General features: G+C 43.2%; 1 protein-coding gene across 10 annotated transcripts in view; it reads left to right on the top strand.

The window, feature by feature from the left end:
- ARMC2 (armadillo repeat containing 2) overlaps positions 1-13,217 on the top strand; it is a 319,621-nt gene that overhangs the window by 142,082 nt on the left and 164,322 nt on the right. For 9 of the 10 annotated variants that reach the window (XR_011568324.1, XM_070795509.1, XM_070795508.1 and 6 more), the window contains one exon: positions 3,463-3,667. The exons of the other annotated variant lie outside the window; for it this stretch is intronic. Coding sequence is in view for 8 of the 9 variants with exons in the window: in XM_070795509.1 (XP_070651610.1) it covers positions 3,463-3,667 (205 nt within the window). In the remaining variant the exon portion in view is untranslated. The remainder of the gene's footprint in view (positions 1-3,462; positions 3,668-13,217) is intronic. 10 annotated transcript variants of the gene reach the window in all.

Below are 13,217 nucleotides of genomic sequence, written 5' to 3'. Positions count from 1 at the left end.
GATGGGGAAGGCCATCTGGTGAAGTCACCTGTTTAGTTTTACTTTAGCCCAGCATTTCCCAGACCTACCTGGCTATGGACTATGTCTTTGGAAAACACAGTTTGGGAAACAGTGACCTAACACAGAAGTTGGCAAACTTTTCTGTGAAGGGCCAGCAAGTGAATAATTTAAACCTTCCAGGCCTCAGAATCTTCTGGTCAACCTTCTCAACTCTGCCAATGCAGTGGGAAAGCAACCGTAGACTGACCAGTGAAATTTGAAGTTTCATATCATTTTCACGTTACAAAATACTGTTCTTTTGATTTTTTTTTTTTTTTTGATCAATCATCCAGACATATAAAAGCCATTCTTAGCTTGCATGCTACATAGAGGCAGGTGGTAGGCCAGGTTTGGTGGGGCTGCAGTTGAGTGACTCGTGGTTCACGGGTGAAGTCTTCCCCCTCCAGTGTGCACAGCTCCGCCCCAGCCTCACGTTCCAGGCCCTTCTCAGTCCTCTCTTTTGCCTGCCCACCCCCTCCCCGCCCCTGGTCCATGCACCAGCAGTATGGAACCCTTGCAGTTCCCCTAACCCATCCTGCTGTTTTGAGCTTCATGCAGGCTCTGCTATATAATTTGTTGGACCCAGTGAAAAATGAGAAAATGTGGAGCTCTTTGTTCAAAAATTCTTTAGAACTTCACAATGGCAACAGCAAAGCATTAAGCCAAGTGTAAGCCTGGGCCCAGCTTGACTCAGGTCCAGCTTGGACCCACGTGAAGCCAGCTCTCATCCCAGACCTTTGCTCCTTTTTCTCAGAAAAAAAAATTTTTTTTGGAGGGGGGTGCTCCTGCTAACCCTTTGGAATGCTTTTCAGGCTCCACCTTCTCTGTAATCTTTCCCTGAGCAACTCTAACCCCTCAGGACTCTCCGTGCACTCCTGCTTACCTGGCGCAGACCACACTGCTCTGCATTTCTCTCTGGACAGATCTGCCTCTCTGTTTTCCCCTACTAGACTGAGTGGAAAAGGGGGTTTCTCTGTTTGAAGCCCAGGAGCCTGAAACAGGGTGTAGTCTGCAGTAAGTGCCAAAGAAATATCCTGAAACAGGACAGTTCCTATTTTCATGGTAAGGCTACTGATTGTTGAATCCTTTTGAAATGTACCCATGATCTACTACAAGATGAGTACAGCATGCTGCATGTATTTGCCAGAGGGACCCGAGCTTCGTCACTCAGGCTTGGTTGAAGGGTGGACCTCAGGCAGAATTAAGAGTGAGCCCCGGCTGCTCTTTGCTGTCGTGCTAACTGACCGCCCCCTCCTCGATTGTGAACACAGAGGCTGCTGCTCCTCCGTCTTCAAGTAGGGTTGCGTTTTCCCCTCTAGAGCAGAAGCTCCGTAGCGGCTGGGACTTCTCACCTCACCCCTAAGCCACCAGCCCCTGAGCATCTGGCACATGGCAGCGCGTGCTTCATAAATATTTATGGAGCGAACAAGTGAAAGAAACGAATACTAAAATATAGGGACAGGCTAAAAATGCTTTGTAATCTGAAACGGAGTATGTGCTTTGTAATTCAGTCCTCAAGATGTTTAAGGATGTGTGGTGCTATGGAGAGAGCCCGGGACTTGAGTTCCATGAATAATAATGACCACGACTTCCGGGTGTTGAGTGTGCTAGCTCTATGGAAGCCACTTTACCAGGCCAGATCACTTAATTCTCCCCACGTCTCCTAGAGGTGGGGACCGCTGAGAAAGAGGAGAGAAGCTGAGGGAGCTGCCCGCATCCCACAGCCTGTACCTGACCCCAAGTCTGATAGAATGCCAAGCCTGCCCTGTCCCTGCCATATATCCTAGCTCTCCTCAAACTTGCTCTGTGACCTTGGACTGATCACCTTTTGGGTTCTCAGTTTTCTCATCTGAAAAATGAAGGCTAGACTAGCCAATCTTTAAAGTTCCTTTCTGCTGTAAAATTCAGTGTTTTGAAAGCACAGAGCTTAGTCAGAGGTGGTTTTGTTATTGTTGGGTTTTTATTGGTTTGATGGTTCAAGCACAGAAAAGGAAACCTTGAGTCATTTTGGAAAAGCTTGCAAAACTACTTCTGTATGAGAAATAGCTCATCCTCCTTGCCCCTTTGAAAAACATGTGTTATCAGGAACTAGAGTTGAGTAGCAGCATCATGGGTCAGCTATTCCTAATGTCAATTTGCTGAGGAAGAAGCAGTGTTATATTTTAAATCTAGGATCTTGCCACTATAAACACAGTAGATGTTTCAGTTCAGAGACTGGACGTCCTTTTCTTTGCAACTCTTATTTCTCTTGAGAAAGCCTTCCGCCTTCCAAGTGTTCAGGTGCCCTCCTCTACCGCTGCTGGAAAATGGTCTGCTGGGCCCCTGCGAGCCAGCTCCTGCTCCTCTGACCACCTTTCTCCTCCCAACCCTGTCACACACGCCACTTACGCTGTCCCCTGAGGGCCCCAGGCTCACTCCTGCCTTTGGGTGTCTGCACCACCAGTTCCGTGCGATAGAAACACAGTCCCTCGTCATCTGACAGCTCGATGCCGCCCTTCCAGTAAGGGTTTGCCTACCATGCCCACCTGGTAAAATTTGTTCCCTGCCCCCATTCCCAATCCCAAGCCCCTCTTCCCCCTTCTCCACGTTTCTGCTTTTGTTTTTTCCCATAGCACCTACCCTCTTACATACTTCACTTACTATGGTCTGTTACTTACTGTCTGTTGTGTAAACAGGTGTACTGTAAGGATGTAAGCTCTGTGAGGGCAGGGATCTTTGCTCTGTCACTAACGCACCCCAAGTGCTTAGGACAATGCCTGACGTCAAGAAAGCACTCGATATTTCTGAATGAAAAAGTTCCAGCATGATCAAATCCAGGAAGAAGCATTGCTATGGGACACAGAGGTATTTATGTGGACTAGGTAGTTCATAAACCTGAATTTGAGTATTTGCCTACAGTGAAAGAAGGGAAAGCCTGGCAAACTGCAGTCCATGGGGCCACAGAGAGTCACGGAACAGCTGAACAACAACAAAACTCTAAGCTAATAGAGCTAAGATCTATTAATTTTTACCTGCTGAGTTGATGATGTCAAGCCTGAATTAGTGATGAGGCCTTGCATGTATTCAGGGAGATTTTCTTTTTTATTAATAGATTTTATTTTTTAGAGCAGTTTTAGGTTTCATTTTATAGCCAAAGTGAGTAGGAAGTACAGAGAATTCCCACACCCTCCACTTCCCACCTCCTTTCCCCTATTAGTTAACATCTTGCCTTAGTGTAATGCTTTTGTTACACTAGATGAGCCAATATTGATATATTGTTATTAAGTAAAGCTGTTCAGGGAGGTTTTGTGCATATAATTCCAGACTCAATTATAAGTAATATATAATTTTTAAATTGTATAAATTCTTGGATTAAAAAAAATATTGAAAGACGGTGAATCCTAAAATAAATGCTTTGACAAGACATTTCCTTGGTTATTACAGCAACGAGAGTGGAATCCGAAGAAACAGTTACGACAAGGGACTCTGTGGTGAAAATAAATGGGATTTACTTAACAGAATCAAAGGCCATTGGCCACTTAAAGCGACATCCACTTCAGCTAACATATGATGGAGACTTCAGTAAAATCACGGAGCAAGAAATGTTTAAAGGGGCAACGTCCGTGCCGTTTCATCTCAGAAGTGGAGGGTCAGTATTCTTTTCACTTAATTTCCAGGTCAGAGCAACTGTGTCATCTACCAGTTTGTTCTCTCTGTTATGTAGATGATTGATTTGCATTTTTCCCTTTTATGTAAACAAATTTTAAATTTATGATGCATGAGTAGGAGAGATTTCTTCTCAGGGCTGAATGGGGTTGATTTTACGTCTCCCTCTTTACTCCTCAGGAAAACATTTATTCGTACCTGCCAAAATGCTGCTTTGATAGGGCTGTCAGACTAAAGTCTCTGCTTTATTTGGGCTGTTCCAGCCAGCCCTTGAGTGATGACTGATCATACTGTTTGTGTTATGTGGGATTCTTGCCCGGCCTGGAATTTCTCACTACCTCCCTTTAGGTTAGTTCACTCTTGTGGACTCCACCAAACTTGATTTATCTTATTTTCCAGTAGAAACTTGGATTAAAATATTTATTTTGCAAACTAGAGTTAAAACAGGAGAGTCCTGTGGATTTCGCTTATCTGTAATACCTCACTACTAATCCCTCATGAAATGAACGATCAGGAGTTACTCTGTTTCATACCACATTCCTGGAGAAGGCTTTTTTTTTCCACCCCGGTCTGTATTGACCCTTTCACCAGCCCCTACCTATGTAAGAACCCCTAAGTTCACACCATGTTCCTAGACATGGTTTTCTAGCAATTTTCCTACCATATTAAGGATTTGTAGAGAAATGTGCACTTTGTGAATTCTTACACTGGTGTTTTCCTAAGGAAGCCTTGAATAACTGGGGAACCAGGGGGGGAAAGAGAGCAGGCTGTGGTTTCCAGTCCCAGCCAGCAGTGGTGCTAAGATGGGCAGGAGGTCTTGAACTGGACAGGGTCACTCAGAGATATTTTTCTGTGATTTTCCATTGGGTCATTGTGAACAACTGCCCAGTTAGGATTTGCTTAACAAGATTAAATTCCATGGGCCATTTTAAGACCAAGTGCTTGTTGCCCTCACTTTAGATTCGGGTCTGACTTTGGCTTGTACGTATGCCGGGTGCTTAATACTGCCTCCACCCCTACTGGCTGCTTGGCAGTTGGTTAGTTTAGCTGAACTGACCTTGTCTGCTGACATAGCCTGAAGAGCGTTGCACACGCAGACTTTATATTAGGCAACCTAGTAGTCCTTGTAATGTCGCTTTGCATTCAGAACATTTTTTTAAATTAAAGGAAAAATGAAATGTCTCCTTAAGTGGAAGAGAAGGACTTCAAATTGGGACTTTGGGAGTTGAGCACAAAACATCAAACTGGCTATTGCAACAAATCTTTTCCAGTTGGTGAATAAGAATAGGCTGCGAACCTCAGAGCTTAAACATAAAAGGCAGCAGGAGAACTTGTGTTTCTTTCAGCGCTGAACTGAAACGGAAACATTTATCTTGCTGCACCCATCCTTACAGTAATTAAAGTTGACTAGGAAAAACCAGACAAGAGCTGTTTTTCTTTTCTTCTTTTGCAAGCCTTCAAATGTTGTGGAATAATCTAGGAGGGTTCAGTATTTATTCCTCAGTCTGGGACAGCAAAGGCATTTTCGGTTACATATTTTTATCTCACACACAGCAGAGGAGAAATCAGTTAGGGACTGGTGGCACTTCTTCCTGACGGTCCAGAATTAGGAGGTGCTGGGCGGCAGCACTGGTTGCTTTTTTTTCGCTTTGTTAGGATGTCTTTTGCATCGTTCAGTGAATTGTGTCTGCCCTGGATTTGTCATACACCCTGGCAGGTTTAATTTCCAGTAACATTTTGGCTTTATGAATCTTTACCCCCTTTAATCATTGGATGGGATTTTTGTTGAGGTGGTGCCAGAAAAAAATTTTTTTTTATACAGTAGGATTAAAACAAACCAGAAAATGGAAATTCTTAGCAGTTCTTTCATTAATTGCATTCATGAATCAATCTGGAACACTTGAGATGGTTGTTTCTGGTAAACATTTAAGCAAATAATTCCAAGAAATGATCTTTGCTGTGTAGTGGAGTATTCCCAGTCTTGATGCTAAAGCCCTACCCTCAATTAACATGTTTTCATGTTTAGACCAGAAAGTGGGAAATGAAGACTCCTGTCAGTGAGCTGAGCTGGCTGGAGAAGGGAGAAAAGAGATTGCGTAACTGGAGCTGACAGGGGGTTGAGGGCTGAGAAGGAGAGGGCGGAGGAAGGGAGGTCAGGCTCCGCACAGGGTCTTTGCTGCTGATCTGGCGTGGGAGCCGCCACCTTCATGCCTGTGCTTCATGCCTAGCGAGAGAAAGGAGTAGTTTAATTTGGTGAAACCGTGTTGATTTTAGGGAAACCCTTAATTTAGAACAAACTCAGACCTGGGGTGGACTGGAGTTTAACTTTATGTTGGTCGTGATGGAAAAAGCACTTGCTAGACAAGGCATCGTTGCAGACAAGGTTGGGGGTGGGGAAGTGGGCACTGTTTAACTTTCCAGACGAGAAAAGCACTCTCCAGCCCTCACTGAACTGTCATCTTCAAACCATGTGCCAGTCAGCGACAGCCTGTGTGTCCATGCAAGGATTCCAAGTTTGGCAGGCCTGCAATCAGCAACACCCCATCTTCTCTTGTTTTATGTTGCTATATGTTTTGAAAATAGCTTTCTTCAAAATACATATGTGTGTGTGTATCTCCATCATCTATCCAGTGGTTCTATCTGATGAACCCTTTTATACATCTGCTTTTAAAAACCTTCTAAGAGTTTCTGTGTAAATATTGTTCAATTTCTTGTGGTTTGGAAATGTGATTTTTAGGAGGAAAGTCCAAGAGCAGTTACTTGTGGAGGGTTCAGAACTCTTTGGGGGTCAGAATCTGTGGGTTCAGAATCAGTTCTCTCTCAGCCACTTGATTCAGCTGTATGTTCTTTTTTTAAAAAGTTTTTTTTTTTTTTTTAATTTATTTACTTGGCTGTGCCAAGTTGTCCCTGCAGCAGGCCAGTTCTTTAGTTGCGGATGGGAACTCTTAGTTGAGGCACATGGGATCTAGTTCCCTGACCAGGGATTGAACCCGGCCCCCCTGCATTGGGAGGTCAGAGTCTTAGCCACTGCACCATCAGGGAAGTCCTCAGCTCTGTGTTCTTGGACAAGCCTCTGAACACTTCCAAGGGCTCAGTTTTCTAATCTATAAGCTGTGCTCCTTTCACCCCTGTGTCCTCCTAGCACTCACCAAAAGCTGTGAAATGAGAGTAGTCGGTTCAGAGGTGGGCATGTGATCTACACCAGGCCAATTGAATCCTTCCCTGGGACTTCTGCCAAAGCCTTTGGGGAAAGCGCTCTTCCTCAAGGTTCCCAGGCTGGAAAGAATGACATAGTCTTGGAGCCAACAGTGGCTATTTCATTGCCTGTAGAGGGTGACTGACAGGAAGTGACATATAAACAAGCAGAGCCAAGGAATGGAGGCAGTGACTAAGTTCAAGGGTGACATATAAGCCCCTAAATCCAGCTGTGCGTGAGGCCACATCCACAATATGTTCTTTTCTCTCTCTCTCTCGCCCTTCTTTCTTCTTTCTTTCCTTCCTTCCTCTTTCTTTTCTTTCTTCCTTCCTTTATTCACTTTGACAGGAACAGCTGATGGTACTTTAGTTTTTTGTCATTTGGAATATGGCAACCAAGAGTCTCGTTAGCCTGTTAGACTCTGTGAAACAGAGACAAAGGCAAGGACAAAGCAAGAAACAAAGCGAGTCTCTCCGTTAAGGAAGATGTATCCAGCAGTCTTTAACTAGAGAAATGAGAGGTAAGGATGTGAGCAAGCCACAGGAGAAATGGGGAAGCCACAGTCAAGGCCTCATTCAGGAGCCAGAGTGTGGGGAACCCCCTGTCCAGTGGTTAAGGCTTTATGCTTTCACTGCTCAGAGTCCTGTTTCAGTCCCTGGTCAGAGAACTAGGATCCCACAAGCCGTGCGGTGTGGCCAAAGTGCAAAGAGCTGAAGTGTGAAGCAGCACAGGGGAAATGGAGCTGAGAGTGACACGCTCTCCTCACTTCCTGTGATCCAGCCAGTTGTGTGTGTGTGTTTATGGGGGAGGGAGTTTGATAGATTAGAACCTAAGGAACCCAGCCTGTGAAGAGGCTTTTCTGTGAGTCACGAAACCTGCTACATACTGTACACATGCTGCAGGTTGAGAAAAAGGACAGACTTTTCAGATAGATATTCAGGGAAAAGTTGAAGCTACAGAGCACCCCAGTTCTCGCCCTGCATGGACTGTTTTCATTCTTCAACAAATCCATGGCTCTGTTTCAAGATAAATAACGCTAGGACAAGAGTGAACATGGAACCCGAGCATAACTTGGTAATGAACATAACAAAAGACAGATGAAGGAAATGGGTCGCAAAAGGAACTGCCCTCCAAGAATAAGGAGAGTTTTACAAAAGGGAAAAGAGCTCTCCGTTGGCTTGTAAGAATGCAAATTAGAGATTTTAAGTCCTTGATCTCGTGAAGAGAGAGAGTACACTCACAGTTCTTAAAAAAGAAATGAAATAAAAATGTATAAACATGGAGAGAAAAGCCATATCAGAAGTAAAAGCAGCTGAAAATGCAGTCAGATGTGGTGGTTAAGCTAGAGGAAATCAAACATAGAGGAGTGAATGAGAAAATAGGAAAATGATTAGAGAGACTGAGATAGAAATGAGAGGCATGGCACTTGTATTCCTGAAGGGGAGAGTTCTCTTCCCTTCCCCCATCTTACTTTGACTAAGTGCCAGGCACTCTTCCAAGTGATTTACATATATTAACTCATTTGATATTCACAACAACCCACTGAGAATGGAAAAGATGGGAACAAGAAAAATATTGACATAATAGAAGATGACGTTCTGAAATAGAGATTCAAATCCGAAACTCAAAAGGACACGTCATGTCCCAACAAAATTTGACATGGAATAATCCACACTAAGACATTTCTAACAGTGTTCAGCACTAGTACCGTGCCCAGTACGTAGAACACACCCCATTAGAAATTGCTGATTGAGTGCGTAAATGCAAGAAGGCGGCCTATGGCGATCAGGCTGAACACGCAAGTCCCATAGAAGGAGAAAAAGGCTGGCTGCCTCTGGCTTTATTAGAGTTTCTCTCAGTGCTGGAAGACAGTGGAGTAAGGCCTATGGAGTCCTGAGTTCCAGCCACGTTGTCCTTCAGTTAAAAGGCAACAGAGAGACCTTTTCATTGTGAATGGATTGGGGGACTACAGTATTCACGCACTCTGTAGAGAACTCTTTGACAACAAAATGATGAGTCAAACTTCAGAACTGAGGAACGAGGGAGCTATCATAAAATTATCCATGGTGAGTATTGACTTTGTTTTCATATTGAATTAAAACTAAACAACTCTGAAAATGATGGTTACGGAACAGAAACCTTGACGATTGTAATATTAGCATAAATAACCAAAACTGGTTCCTGGGAGAAAGTGTGAGTGAATAGATGTGTCAGTAGCTGCAGTCTGAAATTGAAATATGTAGTTGAAAGAGTGATTTCAGCATCCTAATGCTTTTTATTCTTTCTTTTCTTAACTTTAGAGAGATCTTTTAGAAACTAATATCTCTTGTGAAGACCCATTCATCTGAAGCTCTACAATTCCTTCAGTTTCTGTTTCTCTGTCATATTGAAGTAAAATTTATACTTTATACTTTTAATTACATTGATACATATAGTATTTGTGTGTCAAATCCCATTTATATGTATCTTTTACCTGCCCTCATTCTTTTGTCTTTTCATCTGAATATATGCAAAATATATCTGGAATGGTGTTTGCCACATATTAACTATTTATTTCTGGGTGGTGGGGTCCTAGATGATTTTCTAAATCTTGTTTGTACTTCTTATATTGCCTGGCCTTAAAAATAATAAATATATCATTTTTTCGAGACATAATGAAGTCATTATTCTTTTAAGAAATTAAGTAAATGTGACTGAGAAACTGTTTCCTTTGGGAAAGACAGACGTGACCAGAATGATTTTGTGGAGTCCCACCTTCTTTGACAGCATCTATTTGACAAAGATTTCATGATGAGCAAAGCCCTGGACTAGTGGGGTTGGGAGATACACAAATAATCCCCATCCATGAGGCCCTTCCTGACATGTCAGGCTCTGATGCTCAAGCGCAGTTCTTGGAGCAGCAGCATCTGCATCACCTGGGAGCTTGTTAGAAGTGCAGGGTCTCAGACCTGCTGAATTAGAATCTGCATTTTATAAGGTATCCAAGTGATTCTAATACACATGAAAGTTTCAGAAGCACTGTTCAATGATTAACACTAGAGGAGTGAAAGAACTGGAAAAAAGGGCCTTGGGAGTTTAGAGGTGCAAGAACCTATCTCTGACTTGGAGATCAGGGAAGGTTTCCTGGCCTCTGTGGGGTTTGGGATGCCCCTTGAGGATGATTTTCAAAAGCGGGGTGGGAAGGCTCTGTGTTCTTTGCTACAGGAGCAGCATAAGCCATGGGGGGATTTGACTTGGTGGTAGGTTCAGAGAAAGGCAGATGGCCTGTTGTAGTGGACACATGGGTCCTGATGCTGTAGACTAGTACATGGAGTGCTGAGAGGTTTTCAGGGGAGTGATGCTGGCAGCTGCATGAAGGACAGTTGGAGAGGGAAGAGGAGTTGTAGCCGTTCCAATGGGAAGATGATAATGTGTGAGCTGGAGCAGCCCACTGGGACATGGGAATGGAGAGCAGATCGTCAAAACCATGTGGAATCATTTCCTCAGAAACGCCATGGAACAGGGTAAATGCCAGCAACTCTCCACTGTGCTGATGTACTCGTTGCTGCCATAGTGAGAAGCTACAGGGCTCTTCATGTGAGACCCCTTGAAACTGGAGCTGTAAAAGGTGAAGGGGAACATGGAACTGTGGACTTTCACTCTTAAGTAAGGGAATTTAAGCCTAAGTTAAGCTAATGTGATTAGCTACAAAGCAGTGTCTAATCAACTTTCTATATACAGAACTTGAGTAATAACCACTTGGGTTTCCGTGAAGGCTCTGGTAAAGAATCCACCTGCAATGCAGGAGACGCAGGCTTGCCTCTGGGTTGGGAAGATCCCCTGGAGAAGGAGATGACAACCCACTCCAGTACTCTTGCCTGGAGAATCCCATGGACAGAGGAGCCTGGCAGGCTATAGTTCACGGGGTCACAAAGAGTTGGATGCATCTGAGCAAATGAACAACCATAACCAGTTAGTGATTATTCAAAAAGGTGCAAGAGTATATATATGCATAGTCTCTGAAAATGTATATTTTAAATCTTGGACCACCAACTCATAGCTATGGTAACCTTGGAGGATTCTCTCAATTTTGATCTTCTGACCATTCCTCTAAAATCATATTCTTTAATTTCACTGTTTCTGTGTAACCATTTATGTAGAATTCAATTTTAGTGTTAGTTATTAAGATAGCGTACTAGTGTCTGGGAACTGTGTGTCTGGGGCTTCAGGCTATGAAGACATGATAAAGAGACCAACACCTTTTGGTGGTGGCATTCTTGAACTGCAGTCAAAAAATCAAAGAGACTGCAGAGCAGGGGCCAGCAAACTAAGGCCCATGGGCCAAATCCAGCCTACTTGTTTTTGTAAATAAAGTTTTATTGGAACACAGCCATGCCCATTCATTTATCTACTGTCTCTGGCAGCTTTCACACTACAGCCCCAGAACTGAGTATTTGTGACAGAGACTGTGTGACTGCAGAGCCTAAGATGTTTACTGCCTGACTTGAATCTATACAGCTTGAGTCTAGTTCTAAAAATGAAAAGTCGTCTTCTTAGGGCAAGGAAAATGTTAGCTCAAAATTTGCTAAATTTTCTTTTTATCATGTGTATCTGTTAAAATTTTCTTCTCCATTTTCACATGTAATTATTTCCCAAATGGAAAAATCTCCCCTAATTCCAAATCCTCCCACTTATCTACTTCTTTATATCTTTTTTAGTTATTACTCCAAAGAAGGAATCAACAAGCTATAGCCCTAGAGCCAGATCTGGCCAACCACCGATTTTGTTTATGTATTTTTTACAGCCCTTGAGCCGAAAAAATTTTTCCCTACATTTAAAAATCATTACATTTTAAATGGTCACAGGAGTATCTATATAATAGCCTCTTTTTTGCCACCTGACCCACAAAGTATAAAATACATACTGCCTGGCTCTTTAAGAAAAAGTTTGTTGACCTCTGCCTAAAGAACCTTGGTCATAGTGATGGGAAGAATTATCTGAATTATAGCAAGATGTGAATTTTAGAAGACCTTCAAAGAAATATACTTTTCTTTCTTTGGAATATAAATGATCCAGAAGTAGACGCTGCCAACATGACGGTCGTGTGGATGGGCAGTCGTAACCCAGGCCGGATGTGGTGTTACGTTGTCTACAGAGCTTGGTTCTGGTGGTTCAGAATGAAAGGTGGGACTTGTTAATGACTGGGAAGAGAGAACCTTGTTTTTGCTCTGAAACATGGGCTGCAGAGGAGGGTCCTGGGAATGCCTTTCCCACTCTGCTTTCCTCAGGACTCCAACCTGATTACAGGCAAAAGCAGAGGAAGGGCAGAGCTGAGAGAACTGCAGAAAGAGAGAGCCAAAGCCCTGATCACACCACACCTGAAACCTGAAGCCTACCCCTGGCACTCACCTTTTGGGTTACATGAGCCAATTAATTCCATGTACTATTTAAGTCAGAAGTAGGTTTCTGTTATTTGTAGACGAAGATATCCCAGTGAAATGGTCTTATTCTGGCTTTAAGAAGGATTTCACAAAAGAGCTTTAAAGAATATTTTCTGGAATTGTTTTATTCTTGGTACATCAGAAGATATTCCAAAAAATCTAATTATGGTCTTTAACAGCATGAAACAGAAAGCTGAGAAGAAGAACAATTATACTGGATGACTGAATCAAGATCTAGAAACATCTAATAGGCAGGAACTCTTTGCCAAGTATAACTGTGAAACTTAATGAGGAGTCCAGTGTAGATGGGGAAATCTGCCTTTAGCTGCATATGGAAGACAAGACAAGACGTGATGTCACCACCAAAACTGTTCATGCGATTTTAGGCTGCATCATTTAGAACCTCTTCTCTTTGCTCCTCAGGCCACACCTTTTGCTCAACACTGGGTTGCAGACTTTAAAAGGAATCCAGACAAACTGACACTCAGAGTAACTGAACAGGCTGGTAAAGTGATTTGAAACCATATCATATGAGGAGCAGATGAAAGGACTGGAGTCTGTTAATGACATCACTGATACAGCCATGATAACAGTAAAAGCTTACTGAGTACTTGTTGTGTGCCAGAGCTGTGCTAAGTGATTCCACATCACATCGTTTAATCCTCACAACGATCTTACTTTGAGGGGCACTGTCATTTACCACCCCCTCATACGGTGGCTCCGACGGTAAAGAATCTGCCTGCAATGCAGGAGACCTGGGTTCAATCCCTGAGTTAGGAAGACCCCCCCTGGGGAAGAAAATGGCAACCCACTCCAGTATTCTTGCCTGGAGAATTCCATGGATAGAGGAACCTGACGGGCTATAGTCCATGGGGTCACAAAGAGTTGGACATGACTGAGAGACTAACGCTTTGACT

The sequence above is a fragment of the Bos indicus genome, chromosome 9, assembly GCF_029378745.1.
Source record: "Bos indicus isolate NIAB-ARS_2022 breed Sahiwal x Tharparkar chromosome 9, NIAB-ARS_B.indTharparkar_mat_pri_1.0, whole genome shotgun sequence".
Lineage (NCBI taxonomy): Eukaryota > Metazoa > Chordata > Mammalia > Artiodactyla > Bovidae > Bos > Bos indicus.
The sequence above is the reverse complement of the archived record's forward strand: the minus strand, read 5'-3'. Positions and strand labels throughout refer to the sequence as shown.